This window comes from Kryptolebias marmoratus, linkage group LG4, assembly GCF_001649575.2.
Source record: "Kryptolebias marmoratus isolate JLee-2015 linkage group LG4, ASM164957v2, whole genome shotgun sequence".
Taxonomy (NCBI): domain Eukaryota; kingdom Metazoa; phylum Chordata; class Actinopteri; order Cyprinodontiformes; family Rivulidae; genus Kryptolebias; species Kryptolebias marmoratus.
Genome location: NC_051433.1, coordinates 24,107,935 through 24,124,061, shown reverse-complemented (window position 1 = coordinate 24,124,061; position 16,127 = coordinate 24,107,935). Strand labels below are relative to the sequence as shown.

Genomic DNA, 16,127 nt, shown 5'->3' with positions numbered 1-16,127 from the left:
GATTTATGTGTTTACACCAGCTGTTACTTGCAGGATGTTTGTTCACTTCCAGTGTTCTTCTGCGTGTGTGTGTGTGTGTGTGTGTGTGTGGCCCGCAGCAGGTTTCAGCCCAGCAGTTGGCTTTCCAGCAGCAGCTCCTGCAGGTCCAGCAGGTCCAGCAGCAACACCTGCTCAACCTTCAGAGGCAAGGGCTTCTCACCATCCAGCCAGGACAGACCGGCCTGCCGCTACACTCGCTCACTCAGGGTCAGTACCTCACACCGGCCTGCAGCACTGCTGATCTTCTGCCCGTCAGCAAGCTGTAGCTCTGTAAAAACAAAATATAAAAGCAAAATCTTTCAGGGCACAATATGAGTCTTTTTATTTCAAATTGTGGGTGACAGTTTGTTTACAAAGAAAGTCTGGCCTGCTGTTGGGTGCTAAAATGAGAAATATAGTTTTAGTAGACAACCTAAAACTCCTAATCTCATACTGGTCAACTGATTTTCTCCATCTGTTATTATGGCAAACACTACCTGAACAGTTTGATTTTTGGTTTTGCTGATCTTTGCTGTGAAACCCCTCAGCTAAACTCTAAAAATACAAATATTATAGGTGCATGGCATATTTAAAATCCTACAACACAAATAAGTCAGTGTGATATCAGACCATCGGATTGTCTTGACAGCGTTTTAGAAATAATTTTAGCAGAAATCTTTGTAAACCCTGTGACCTGTAGGTGGATTATGTGACACTGTTATTTCCTTTCTACAACTCCTTTGCAAATTTGCTCAACAACAGAGAACAATGTGTGACTTATGGGTAGCCGCATACTGTTCATGGTTTGATTGATGCAGGACCCGCTTTCAGCAAATCTTGAGTTAGCAGTTCGCTAGTTTACTCAATTGATTAATTGCTGTAAATATTTGACTAAATCTTATACATTTAGTTTAGAGAATTCAGTTGTCTAAGTCACCTTTGCTGTTTTATTCTGGTGCTTTACAATTGTTTAATATCAGCTGAGACTTTGTGACATGTTCCACTTTGACCTTCAGCTCAGTGTCCTGTATGTGAGTGGCATCCCAGTGGTAGTCTCCTCTAGCCTTGAAGAAGACAGTATCTATTGTTCATAAACTGCCTGTTAACTTGTCATTGTGGAACCGCCTGTTACTTGATAGAAAGTCAGTGCTGTTTGACAAAGAAGTTTATTTCTTTATTTACCCTCAAATGTTTTGTAAAGGAGTGGCCTCCTTGTGACAAAAGATGCCGTCATAGGGGTTTAAGAGCAAGACGTTGACTATTCATTTCCCAGCTAAAACAAACAGTTTTGAAATAACAAGATAAAAACAGGAGGGGTTGGGGGGGGTGCTTAGGTAATAGGCAAACACAAACAGGGTTTGTACAGTGGTGTTATTGTTTGGACTGGCTATGGAATCAGTCATCCACTCACAGACGATTGCCATGGGCACAGGCGTGGGGCACTGCTGTTGTTGTGAGTGTGCTTTTCTGAGTTGCAGTGTGTATGATATCTGGCAAACACTCACACACCCCATGAGTAAAGCTTCATGTGAGCGATAAGGCCAGGTACTTTTGATAGATTTCACAACAGGCTCAGAACATCCTGTTTATTCAGGATTATCATCAAATACCTCTGAGACATCTCATCTTATGAGCCTTTTCCTGCACTAGTGCGGGTTTTTGTAACAGCTATATGTTTTGTCACAACCACTGGGCTCATTTCTCCACAAGTTCAACAAATAACACAAACGACTGAGACTTTAAACAGAGCAATCAACTGTCACAGGATGAAAAAAGCACACTTGGATGTTTTTTTAACAGTGCAACAAAATTAATTTTTATGCAAAACTGAGATGATCTTTTCTTAACGGTCATGTTTGCATACAATAAATATGAATAAAAGGAACCAAATTTTCCTACAGATACAGTTTTGTTTCAGTTTGTTGTAACATGTAAAACCTGGTTGGTTTTACTCTTATAGCCCTCTGACAGTTAACCGTGTGTCTCTGACAGCTGTTACAACACTTAGGTTAGTGCTCCAGGCCCCAGTTTGTCCTCTTATTCTACACATTTTCTGCTCGACTGTTTGAAGTTATTGATGACCTTTCTGTTTTCCACATCACTAAACTCTTTCATGCACCAGCAGGCCGGCCCTATAGTGCTCAGATCTAATCTGCAATATTCAGCTAGCTGTTAGCGCTGCATCGGAAGTGATGAGTTGATCTGCTCTGCTCGCGTCTCAGTGATTATGGATTCAAACTTGGGGGGCAGTAAATTGCCATGACTTTTTAGCTGATGATTTTTATTTCTTTCATTTAAAAATGTAGATATCAGTATAATTATTGGAAAAGGCCACTGTTAATGCATGCAATCAGCTGTGTCCAATTGTTTTTATGTGCTGAGAAAATGAAAGCAATAGAAGGTTTGCAAATAACAGGTCTCTGTAACAAAGTAATTATCGAATTAAGTGTGCTTTTTGGTACTGCGGTGCTGTTTACAACAGAGTTTTATACCAGCCTTTTGCTTTGTTGCTTTTTTGACCAAGACAAATTGCAGTAATTGTTCTGCCAAAGCGACGGACTGAAGGAATGCATTTAAATTAGCTTTTCAAAAACACTGATAGCACTAATTAAGTAGAAACTTGTAGATAGCAGTTATGAGTGAAAAACAATTGCTCACACCATCCAGCGTATAATTTGTCTTTTTTGTTGTAAATTTTTTTGACATTAATGTTCAAAGTCTTGGAAGCGGCCAGACGATATCTGTTGTAAATTACAACAATGTGTTTGGGGGATGCAGCTATCATAAATATGAATTTGATCCAAACAACCTCCACCCCTTCTTACTCGCCTCACAAAAAGCCTGTACTCTTGACCTGACGAGTGAGTTGCTTGGGTTTACGTTGCTCAGGTGTTACATACACGTGTGTTTGCACGTGTCATAGAAGTGCCCAGCTTTTGAGCACTTCCTGACTTAAATGCACCCTCACCCTCAGAGGGTACTCGGCAAGAGAGCGAGTTCCTCTAGCTGTACAACATCATTTAAGTTGTCCGAGAGAGGCCAGTGGGACAGTGACAAGACAAATTTGTCGGTAATATGAAAGCAAAGAATGTGGCGAGCCATGAAGTGCTCACAGAGCAGCAGCACATCAGGGACAGTGGTGGGTAAGGCGGCTGACCTGTCAGTGATTGATACGTCCAGCAGTGGGCTGCTGGTAATAGTTCCTGCAGTATTTCGACAGGACATATTTCAGACCTAAGGGGTGCGTATCAGCAGGCCAGTGATTACGGCAACATAAACAGGGGTGCAGTAAAGGTCCCAGTCTGATGGAACAATAAACTAATAGCGATGTCACTGTCCCCCCATGGCACCGACACTGTGTGTGAAAAGTAACAGTGCGGTTTAAAGAGCCCAGAGCACTGGGGGCCATTTTTTATTTGGGGGGACGATGGCCTGCAACTGATGTCATTATGAACCTTAAATCAACTTTCTGCTTGCTTGAACATGGTCACCTGGGTACACAGGGACAAGGACAGGAAAAGGTTGAAGAGCTCGGCCTGTCTCAGTGCCAGAGCTACCTGCAGAGTTAAAATTGAGTTGTGGGGAAGGTGATCAATCAAGTGTCCCAACAACATACATTTTTTAAAGTGCTTGTCCGTATTTCCCGGCTGTAATGAGAGGAATAGTTGTGTTGAAAAATGGAAAGAGGAAAGATAAACCAATCTGGCATTTAAAGGATGGACAAACTGAGCACCTAAGAAAAAGAATTTACAGATCAATGCCATTATGTGTCCCAGAGTAATCAGATGGAAAGAAACTCAGTGCATTTTGTCCAGGCACAAAATATAATACCCTGTGAGACATTTGTGTAATGATATTTTATTGTCATTTATGAGGAATCATGAGCCATAGCTGTAGCTGCTTTTGAAGAGGTTAGGGGTTAGATTGGAGCACTGAGAGGAGAGGTGCAAACAAAAAGCAATAAAACTCTAGGAGATCGAGAGAGAGACATGTTGGTCTCACTCCGTTACCTCTCTCATCACACCAGTCAATCCACCTTGGTTTCATCTGAGCAAACAGTGGGGTTGGGGTCACCTGGACTGCTGGGTAATTGAGCTGGTGTGGTCTGCCCTGTCAAGCAAACTGGCTAAAAATACATCACCCACTGTCACTGAGCACCAAGTGGGGGGAAAACGATTGTTCCCGCTGTCGGAGTGCTGGACACTCACATCTGCATTGACCTTCCCCTTCTAAACCATCTGACAAAAAAAAAAAAAATTCTCCTACACCATCAAAACAATAAAAGCTTAATCTCTAATGCAGCTAGAAATCAACAAAGATTTGATTAGCATGCTATAACACAAAGCCGTAATATTAAGCATGTTTAGCCTGTCATGGACGTGCACTTCGATTAGAGCACATCAAGGCATTGAAGAGAATAAGGGCGAATTCAGGCAGACAGTACAGAGAGAGTGTGTTGAGACATCCGAATGAGGAAAGACGCTCCTTGGAACGTGGAAAGGTTATTGATTTGTCCTGCAATCATTTCCTGCTCTTTGATATGCAAACGATCTAGTGTGAATTTACAGCAATCCTATCAGACTCATTTCACAGTTCTTAGCCTCTGTGTCTCTCTGGAGTCCTCCGCCTCATTAGGCCAATGTTCTCTATTACCAGCATAATTAAAATCTTTAGTAGCTTATCAAATTAAAAATATTTTTGCTGATCATATTGAGATCTTCACCTCACAGTTATTTTCCACAACAGGAATAAATTAGGACTAAGCATTTTGCACACAGTGTATTACAATCTGGTGCATGAAAGGAGCACTTCTGGTATCTATAGTGTTGGAGATGGGAGGGAGGGAGAGGAGGAATCCACAAAATATAAACCCAACTAGATAAGCATGTGCAAATCATCTTCCATTTGCCAATGCTCATTTTGAGAATGGATTTAATTAATTGTAGTGCTAAACGAATGGTCTGTTTCAGTTGCTCTGTGGTTAAACCCACCAAATGTCCAAGGGCTTCTTTCACTATTCTTTTTTTATTGCGTAGGGTGACAATAATTACAGTACACTGTGAGTACAAAATAACACAATAAATATAAAGAAAGAATGAAGAGAAGTAAGCGAAAAGAATAATACATTGATAAAAAGATATAAAACATATATACGTCATTGACCATCGTTATTTTTTAGCCTTAACATCATCGACTGCCAGCCAATTACCCCACTGTTCAATCTGCAAAAGTCACCAAACTCAAATCACTACTGCCCAAAATGATGAAAGACATCATTCCAGCACAAACACGCAGAGTCCAGCACCCTCAACCTACACAAACCCTAGTTGATGTTGCAATCACAATGCATACCTTCAGAGCCCCAAAGAGAGCCAGTCCCTAGCAAATTTCTTTCACCGTTTTTAAAACGTGAAGGTTTTTGTGTAAATTTGACTTCTCAATAAAGACTACCAGTATAATGTGTTAGTAGTTATGTCAGTGTATTGAAATTAGTTTTCCAGATGTCCTTTGTTTTAATTGAACATACAAGCTGCCAGAAATTCTTGACCTTTTGAGGTTTAATCTTTTTTAACCTTTCATCCTCATTTGTGTCCACGTGAAAGCAAACTTTTCAGACTCAAAAACAGACGCACCATAGATGGATACATCTGTGGTGCATCTAAATTCTCTAAGACTTGGAGAGTGGGGCGCATAAACATAGCAGTATCCATCTCCATCCCGACTCTGGTGTTGACTGTTACTTACAGACATAAAAACACACACATTTTGTGGATGTGTTTCCAGCACACAGAAAAATGTCTTATGTCTTCAAGGGATTTTTTTTTTCAAAGGCCTATGAGAGCTGCAATATGCTTGACTCGTTAAATGAGGTTTAAGTCGTCTGTGTCAATTGGAGGCGGTGCAGAGCCTTAAGTATTTTGCACATTAATGCGCTTTTGAGAATATTACCCTAGGGTCCTGTTTCTCAAGGAGACAGGGGTGGGATATTTTCCATGTTGCTATTGTAAACTTTTTGTTGTGAGTCTTCTGCACATCTCTGTTGTTGAGAGAAAGTGATGGTGATTATTCAGATTTCATGCCTTGTCTGGATGTTAATTATTTACTGTGGGCACGAAATTTGCGTGAATGCCAGGGATTTGTGTATACAAACACGCTTCAGATCACAGGAAAAATGAGAGGGAGAGAAGTAGTCGTCGGAGGGGGGAGTTGGGGGGGTTCAGATCTCTGTGCATTACCCCGTAGTGGAGTATTTTCTAATTAATACTCAGCTTTGTTTACAAACGCTTTGATTTAATTAGGTGATGAAGAAGAGAGTTGGATTATCTGTTAATTGATTTAATTATCCAATTTGTTTGTCTCAGGCATGATTCCAGCAGAGCTGCAACAACTGTGGAAGGAGGTGACGAATGCTCACGTGAAGGAGGAGCACAACAACAGCAGCAACAACGGCCACCGGGGCCTCGACCTGTCCTCCCCGGCACCGCCAAAGAACCCCATTGTCAACCAGCATGCTTCCACCAATGGACAATACATGAGTCACAAAAGAGAAGGGTAAGTTTATTTATTTCTTTTTTTAACTTTCTTGTTAAATGCTCATTTTTGCAGGTGAATTTACACATGAATTTAAAGTTTATTTGTAAATTGTTCTTTTTTAATCTGCTCTAAGCTTTTGTGAAACTTCAATGTTTTTATCACCCAAAGGCAAAAGGGCAATAAATGCTTTTGCCAGTGTGCGTGTGTGTGTTTCAACAGCAAGACAGATTTTAATCAAACTCTAAAATTGCTCAAAAAAGGCGATAACCTAGTCAGTTTTTCAGATCTTGAGCTAGTGTTTGCTGTGGTAGTAACTGAGAGTCATTAACAACACAAACTTGGAGCACTAACAGATCTTGAAAGATCTTGCATTGTACATACATCATTTACGAGGTTTGACCAAAAGGACTGCAACTCCATCTCTTCCCATCATAAGTTGATCTTAGTTAAATAGTTTGGCATAAAAGGTGGTGGGCAATATGCATTCCTTCAAAGACGGGGGAGTTCATAGTAACTCCTCATATGGAGTAATCTACACAAGGATGAAAACACATCATTATTCTATTATTAAACACTTTGGTGGAGGTTTTGATCGAAGCTTCTCGGCACCATTTGCATCCAGTTACCTTTGTTTTTTTAATAAAAGAAAAACCTTCCTTACATACTTGGAATTTGTTGACATGAAGAATCAAATCTTCAGTTTAAGAATAAAGTGAAACATAACAAGAAAAGAAAGCTATTATACTGTAAAAGAAAAACAAATACAGGTTGTATCATATTTTCAAAACATAGCTGAATCATTCACGAAGGGCTTTTGCTCTCTGAGTATTGTGTGTGTATGTTTGAGAGACAGTGTTTCTTTAAGGAAGGAATTAATTTGGCATCTTACACATTTGCTTGTTTTCTTGCACATAAGCTGATCTTTGAACTGCAAGTGAGGAGCCTCCAGGCACCATGAGCTCACTGCATAACATCTGACTTGTGTTTCAGTGATCAAAACCTACGTGTCGGTATGAAAGCGATGCCGATGAAATCATGTTTAGCAAAGTAAATCAGTGGGCCTCTGGAGGTGAAGAGGGCTGCTTGTGGGGGAGAGGAGGGACATAAGGGGGTTAAAGAGATGATCTAAGTGGCACCAAGAGGATGTACTCTTATTCTCTGAGGGAGAGAGCAAATATATAACGGTATCTTCAAACAGATTTGATTTTAAGACCTTGTACCTGTGTAGACTTACTGAGATTTTAAGTTATAGCACTGTCAGTGACAGAGAAATAGAAACTGTTTTTAGTTCGCCACCTGAATGTCTGGTGTCGGACAAATCACTGCAAAGGATATCGACTCGCTGACTTCATCACACATTGTCGCAAACAGGAAAACAAGGTGAGCACTGATGGCAGCAAAAAGCAGCTGAAGGGTCCATGAAACATCGGAGAAGACATAACGCAAAAGCTGGCAGCCTCTCTGCCTCACGCTGACTGTCAGAGATTAAAGAAGATGTCAGCAGCAGTTTAACACAGGCTTAAGTGAAGAAGGCAGTCTTAGTCTGAATATTCTCGTAGTATCTTCGATCTGTCAGAAAACCAGGCAGGTGATTCTCATTCACCCCATCTGTTCAAGGAAGTGGATTACCAACACACACTTTTTAAATGCGCAATTACTAAGAAAAAAAAAAGGCTCGTACAAAGTGAGCAGAAAACATTCCCTATCAAATGCTGAATGATGCGAATTTAGATTCACACAACTAATAATCTTTTTTTTTGTGTTAATTTTAAATTGCACAACTATCAGAAGCATTTTTCCCTCTCTTTTGATGATGCAGACTCAATTCTAATCAGACTCCATGGAAAGAAAAATGAAATATTATTAAGTAAGATTATTCTAAGCAAGGCTCTGAGAGAATCGTCTGTGTTATAATCCAGGGATTTGAATAATCAGGTTGAAGATAATGGGCTGGGCCGGCCCAGGCGTAAATAGAGAGCATCCACTCATCCTCCCAGCGCTGAACTTAATGAACTTTTAATTGATGCGGTTTTGCAAGTCCTTTTGTCATGCAACTGAAACAAGCCTCTCTGCAGCTGGGCCTGTTTTCCCGACTGGCTTCAGATTGGTTTACAGCGGGCTTTAAGTACCATGTAGTTAGTTTCATGTGTCATATAAAATCTGCCCAGGCACAACGACGCCTGCAACTAAAACCTTAAGTGCATCCACAGGAATCACTCACTGGCTTTGCACTTCCGTCTTAAGGAAGGGGGAGAAATTCAATCACTGCCGCCTTGACACACCGAAAATGAGGCACGTGTTCCTGCTTTTAGTTGTTGCTATGATCACTCCGGCAAGGCAAGCTGGGATTTCTGTTTGTCTAAATAACATCCCTGATATTACCAGAGCCTGAGTCACTCTATCTGTTGTTTCGCAGCTGCTGAAAAGAGACGCGCAGATCGAGATATACCCCTGTGAGCCAGGTCATCTTTATTCAGAGATTTGCTTATTTAAATCAAATGTGCCTGATCTGTATCTGACACAAATTCCCAATACGGAGCTGCATCAGCTTTGTCGAGTGTGTGCGTGTGTTAGGGGGTGCACATCCCCACAAAGCACTTGGCCCACTTTACTTCCCAACAACTATCAGTAACAACAGCTCAGGGACTGTAACGCAGCAATCTGTTAAGGAGATAAATAATCAGATTTGGCACAGCTCTCCCATCTCGCCCTTGTTTTTCATTTGTCTTGCACAAGAAAAAAAAAAAGCTAATTAAATCATTTAGGGTAAAGCATGCAGCGGTACCAGGAGGAGGAAAGGATCCAGGAAACATCTAGAGTGTTAAAAGGGGTGGGACCAGGTATGGATGGAGGGGGAGAACATAAGGAGAATAAACCTAATGTATCAACAGTGAGTTAGACTCTGACCTAGCACGATGGGCATCAATCTTCCCATTTTTTCTGATAGATTGAGTCCATCAGCATGAGATGCCATAGTTCCTGACTTGTTTATGGCCCAAAGCATCCCATCAAAGTAAGTGAGCTTGAAAACAACTGGCTAGCAGCTGTCGGATTCATCTCTGTGTGCCGTCGCTCCTATGTGTCTACACTAAAACCCAGTGCAACACCTGGAAGGTTTACTCTGTCTGACCCGGTCTGAATGATCCTGCTTCTCTAAAGGAAGCCGACTTGTTTTTTTCTCATCACTCCTAAAAGATCAATTTAATGTTCCTGCCACCTGACAATAAAATATCCTATCAAAACTCTCAGAATTACTAATCAGTTTTCTTCTCTTTTTTAAGTGTTTTCAAATAAAAATAAATACCACACTCTTCTCCTATTACACTAATGTAGCTCATTTGGTGTAAAATCTGTCATTTACCACTATTTAACCATCCGGCGTTTAAAAGTGCTCTTCTGCCACCAGCCACTCACAGCGTTTTGTGCTTGCTGATTCCCAGCGCTCTTCACATTTCAATATCTTATTAAAACAGAATTAACCAACAAGCCTCCTTGCAAAGAATTAAAAAAAGGATCTCTTTAAATTAAAAACCAGCGTCACCTTCACCAGTCCACGCATTTCCTTGTTAAAAACTCATTATAATTGGTCGTCTGCCGTCTATTTATTAGCTGTATCAAAACAGAGGTCTTAATGTGAATGCATAATTCATAATTGAATAAAAAAATCTGATTTTTGAAAGAGGGAAAAAAATCTGCTAACAGCATTCATGAATGCTCCACTGCCTCCTAATTGCAATGCAATTATCACATGTTAGGAACAATGTGAACTCTTAAGCAAGCAATTATAACACAAGGAAACCTGTGCTGACCTTTAAAATTTCCTACTTGATGTGCAGCTTTGCTAACATTGATACGAATGAGATTTTAATCTGATTATCAGCTTGTTTAATCCTGCCGAATTGGCACACAATGATCATTTTTGTTTTTTTTACTAATTTGTTTTTGGATCAATTTTTAAATTACACCAAATGAATTTTGTCCCAAAAGTAATCACGTGAAGAAGTGCAACACAATTGGACATTATTTCTTATTGAATATATGCATATCAATGAGATTTTAAGAGGCTGGAGTTATTCTCATGTGGGAACACAACAGTTTGTTGTGCAATGAATCTCCTTATCTGTCCCGCTGTCTCTGAGCGCAGGGCTCACACTGGAGGAGAAGCAGCAGCATTGTGCTCGCGAGCCGCCAGAAGCACAGGTGGTAGCAATATAGGCCAGTCCCCCAGGCTCTTGTATCTGAAAGTTGTGTGTCTTGTATAGTGCCTGTGTCCATATGGCTGCCTGTCTCGCTTTCTTAGCAGACACAGCCTCCACACAGGCCGCTCTGTCTCAGCTCTGATTGTGGTTAGCTGTGGTTCCACGCCTCTCGCCATATGGAAGATGTTGTAAAGTTTGTTTTTCAGGGATGTTCCTGCTATTTAGACTGATTGTACCAAGCCATACGCTCCCCAAAGATGCATTCTTGTCAGCCCCCGGTGACATGAATTGGTCAGGAGATAAATTGGTACCAGGCGGGGATGTTTACAGTTTGTGCGCGGTGTGAAAGTAGGGGCTTTCATATTGTGTTACAGACTCCTCCAGGTGGGCTGTGGGATGTGATGCAGCAGCATCTCAGGGAGCCCCCTAGCCGTCTGGATCAAAGTAAATTGCAGCATGGCTCAGTGATACTAAATAATTATGTATTGATTTGGTTTGGCTTTCACAACAAGAGTTCCCTCATTTAAAAGCAGAGCAAGTAATGATCACACAGGTGAACTGATTCGACAAGGCCCAGAGTTCACAGATCAACTAGAAGTCAATATTTTCATGTGAAAACAAGATACAGTACACAGGCTTCCTACGGACTCTTGAAAAGTATTGAATTTAGTTTGAGTATTTTCAAGATCTGAAAAGGGGGGAATAAAGTCTGAAAAAACGATTGAGTTTCCAGGCTTGTTTATTACATTTTTAAAAGATAAAATCCTGAATTTCTAAAAAATAAATAACTCATTTTTTAAGATGAAAATCAGAAATAAGATTCAGAAATACTTTATTAATCCCTGAGGGGAAATTCAATTCTATGAAGAAGATGGAAGATAACAAGTAGAGCAAGGTAGACAAACATTAGAATGTGAAGAAGACAAAGCAAATAATTTAAATTCAAGCAATAATTACTTTAAAAAGCACAAAAAACGCTCCAAGTTACTCCCAATGGATAGTGAATGAGAGACACATTGTAAAAGCCTTTGTAAACTTAGGTACTGCACATTTAAAATGTATAGAACATTTTAACATTTAAACATTAATTTTGCCTTTACATAACATAATTTTACAAATAACCCATCTTGTTTTGTAGAAAAAGACTTTGTTAAAGTGATAGTTTGGCCATTTTGAGTTGAAGTTCTGTGTAAAAGTTATAAACAATGTCTTACCTGTTGATAGCTCTTTAGATGTTCTCAGTTTAGAAAAACAGAATTTAAATCTGACTTGACTAATGAGCTAATGGCTAGTCTGAAGACAGCTAAGACCGAAGTAGATTCCTGTTGTCTTAAAACTGCTCTTATCTCTAAAATGTCATAGTGTTCATATCTCTAAAATGTTTATGCAAATGCTGTCCTAATAACCTTTACATTGCTTATATGGTTATTTACATAAAATTCTGTGGTTATTTGCAGGACCATGCAGCTCCAGCTGCACCTAGCTCAAGCACCTCCGGTGCAGCCGGTCACACTTCCAGCAGCAACATAATATTTCTGCTAAAATACACCATGTAAGGCAAAAATGACAGCAGTCTAAAAGTTCATAGAATAGCTTTTGCATTAACTGCTATGAAAAGCTTAATGTAGGAGTTGTTTTAAGGTAGCACAAATCCACTTTGGTTCCACTTGGAATAATTGTTAGCTTGTCAGTCCTGTCACAATTAAACTCTATTTCTCCAAACTGAGGTGATTCAAAGAGCTTCATACAACAGGTACGATAGCCCTATGAGATAGCCCAATACACAAACCCAAGAACTGTTTCCTTAAATGATTTTAAAAATTGAGGTTTTTGGGGGAAAGATAATTGTTTGTTTATTTGTTTTACTGAAATGTCTTTCCCAACTATTCCCATCTAGTATTTGGAGTATCCAGAAAACACATAAAAGCCTATTGTCCAAACATTTCTAGAAATGTTACAGAATTTACATGAAATGTTTGTACTTAAGGCGTAAAGAAATTGCACCAAATCTAACAACACCAACAAACCAAAAAAAAAAAAAAAAAAATAGAAAATTGGGGTCTGGAAAAGTTTGGGATTTCAAAATGGAAATGATGTAGGAACTCTGAGCACACACAGGGAGGCTTTGGGTTAAATAAAGAAACCATCATCTTTGTGTTTTTTGTGAAGTTCCTTGCCTTTTAATTGAAGACTCGTTGTAATGAGCCTTTACTGACGACTTTCTCTCTGAATTTTTCTTTCAGATCGACGCTGGACGAGCCTTCCCCCAACAGTCACCCTCTTTACGGCCACGGTGTCTGCAAGTGGCCGGGATGTGAAGCGGTTTTTGATGATTTCCAGTCATTCCTCAAGTAAGTAAAAGTCATAGCCAGAGGTACCTTTCTGTCACAGTTTGTTTGTCCTCTTTTTGGGTCGATTATATGTTTTACGACCCCTGGCAACGCAGACGCACTGCAGGTGCAGCTGGTTGTTATTCCTGAGTCTGGGTCGGCCCGCTCTTGAAAAGGGCACTGTGGTGGGGTCTCCTTCTGGGAACTGCATGGGCCTCTAATTCCTGTGATAAGTGCAGTTCCCATGGTGATGGGGGCCGTTTTTCCCAAACAAACAACGATAGGATGTTTATCTGTGGCAGCTCGCACTCAGGGAGCCCTGCATGTTTGCCCTTGTCGCTGGACGGGGGGAATGCTTTTTTCTTGTTCAATTTTCTTTTCTTTTGTATGTCAATTTGTTTTGCACTTGTTTCTTTTGCTTTATGTCTATGAGCTGCTTTTATTTATCGCCTGCTACCAATAATGTTTTTGCCCGTGTCTGTGTGTTTATTTATCTGTTGTATTAGCAAAATATTGACCTAAGTAGATTAGCGTCATCCACAATTTATACTCCAAGCACAAACTGGAATATATGTGTTCAACTTTGCCAATAACCATTGAAGTCAACTCTGTCTGTCTGTTAGCAAAATATCTTTTATTATGATTTTAAATAAACTTTCAGAAAGGTGTCATTGGATGTACATTTACATCTAATTGGGTTTTGTAGTCAACCCAATTCCAGAGCTAATCAGCCTTAACAAACACATAAATGGTTAAAACTCAAACAGTTTTACAGATATTGAGCTACAGCTTGGTGTGGTAGTAGATGAGAGTCTTCAACTCATATTCTAAGAGCCAACACATTTCACTATATCTACTATAAGCTTGTGCTTAATGTCATTTACAAAATTTGACCAAAACAGCTTAAATTCCCTCCCTTTTTACTATAAGATGATCTTAGCGTAACACTCTGGCCTGACAGGCAGCGGGCGATGTGCATTCCTTGAAAGAATGCCTTTCATTTCGACAGAGGCTGACACCTCATCTTTTTTTTTAATTTCTTACAGGTATATTAGTGGCATGTAGCTCCAGCCAAGCCAGCATCACCTGCTGTTAACCCTTGTTGCAGTGTTTATTTGTAAAACTTGTTTGACTCTGTCCAACCTAACATGCTGCATTGTTTTGCGCTGATTCCCCATTTGAGCCGCAGCCCTGGTTTACTAATCAACTGTGTGTGTGTGAGGCGCGCTTCAGGTAATCCAACACATAACAGCGCCATGGTTACAAAGAGGATGAAAACATCTGCGTTGTGGCAGCAGATCAATGGCTCACTGTCACCCCGGATTAGTCGCACTTTAAACAAGATATGACACAGTTCCATTATCCTAAAACAAGCAGTCAATGAACACACCACCCTCCCCACAGAAGCAGAAAAGAAAGGTGCTGCAGAGGTCCGCCTCATCAGCCGCTGAAAGTTTTCACTCTTTCATCATCTTGAACTTTCTTCTGTGTGTTTATGTAAATCCACTTCAAACCAGCTTGTATTTAAAATATTTATTCTGTTGGATTGTATGGTAGCACAGTTTCCATCTTAATAAAAAAGACCATCTTGTAAAAAACATCATCCTGTGATACTTAGTTATTAAAACATGTATCACACACACACACATTTTCACACAAAGGCATTCATTCTTTAGATTTAGGGTGTGCCTCCTTAAATCTATCAGTATTTATTGTATTCTGACATTGCCTCACCCTTTGTTTATAGAACGTAGGAGAATTAAAGTCAGTGTACCCGATAGAGCTCTGCCTGAAAAAGTCTCTAAGTGCACTCAGCTCTGTTTTTACAAGTGTTTTTATCATGGCAACATCTTGTTTACTTTAGTTGCCTGCTCAAACTGCTTGGAACATGTTAAGAAAACATTTGGGGAGAGTCTCCACAAAGCTGCCTTTGTTTAACGGCAGGCGAGAGTGCGAGCAGCTCACCAAGGTGTTAACTCTCAAAACCTTAAGCACTTCCACATGAAACCCAGCAACTGATACTGCAGGCCTCTGAAAGGATTCCAAAACAAAAACAAAGAATACATCAGACATTATAATGCTCCTTCAAATGTCTCCCAAGGTTGAAAGTCTAACCAGAGACAGGGCTGTGCGTCTTTGAGTGTGTAGTCAGCAGAACACAGTGTTCTGTGTACCAGGGAGACAGAAAGGTGAGGAGGACTCTAATGTCAAACAGATTTCTGCTTCACAAGCCAACAGCAACAACCAACGCTGGATTGAAATGCTGTTTTAAAGTGTGTGTATTTATTTTGTCTTTGAAAGAAAACATGACATACCTACGCAGTCTATCTCGATAAATACAAAATACCAAATCCCTGTTCCTGTTTTTGGGTTCAGCACACAGAAAGGGGTGGGACTGGGTTCATCGGAGAACGAGGTATTTTTATGGGGGGTCAAGACCCCTCTCTTCAGTGTCCAGTCAGAGGTCAGAGCCAATGAAACACTGTAGTGCCCTCTAGTGCTGCATGCTCAAAGCACAAGGACTCCTCTCACACACCTCTGCACGATGAACTGAGTAACAATAAGTCAAACATCAAGGAATATAGATCAGGACTTAAAAATGCTGAAGTTGACTAAATATTGAATGTAAAAACGATAAACAAATAAAATCGGTGCATACATTTCCAATGCATTTCAAATGTAAATCCTACTGTACAGACGTGTGCATTAGTTTAAGTCCCAACCAGCAGCGAGGAACAAAAAACCTCCAAGGGAGACAGCCTTAAACCATATAATTAGGAACACTGGAAAAAAAAAAACTCAGCCAAACTAACTGATATGTAAAAAGCCGACTGTGTGAATATCTGTTTAACTTGTTTTATTGTGGCAATTTACATTAGAGTCCGTCATCCTGCCAGAGAGCTTTTTAAAAGTGGCTTCATTTGAAGTCCAGAAAGTGACACATGCCAACGTTCATAGCCTCTCTCGACGTCAATTCCCCGTTTCCTCTGCTCCCGTGTCCAGACACTCCTCTCAAGGCTGCATTAGGGCCATTTGAATATTTCAT

General features: G+C 40.2%; 1 protein-coding gene across 11 annotated transcripts in view; it reads left to right on the top strand.

Moving 5' to 3' along the window:
* foxp1b (forkhead box P1b) overlaps positions 1–16,127 on the top strand; it is a 175,265-nt gene that overhangs the window by 143,097 nt on the left and 16,041 nt on the right. For 9 of the 11 annotated variants that reach the window (XM_037975527.1, XM_037975526.1, XM_017435846.3 and 6 more), the window contains 3 exons: positions 99–246; positions 6,381–6,570; positions 12,995–13,102. In XM_037975527.1, the coding sequence (XP_037831455.1) occupies positions 99–246; positions 6,381–6,570; positions 12,995–13,102 (446 nt within the window). The remainder of the gene's footprint in view (positions 1–98; positions 247–6,380; positions 6,571–12,994; positions 13,103–16,127) is intronic. The other 2 variants (XM_017435845.2, XM_017435843.2) reach the window with 1 other exon arrangement.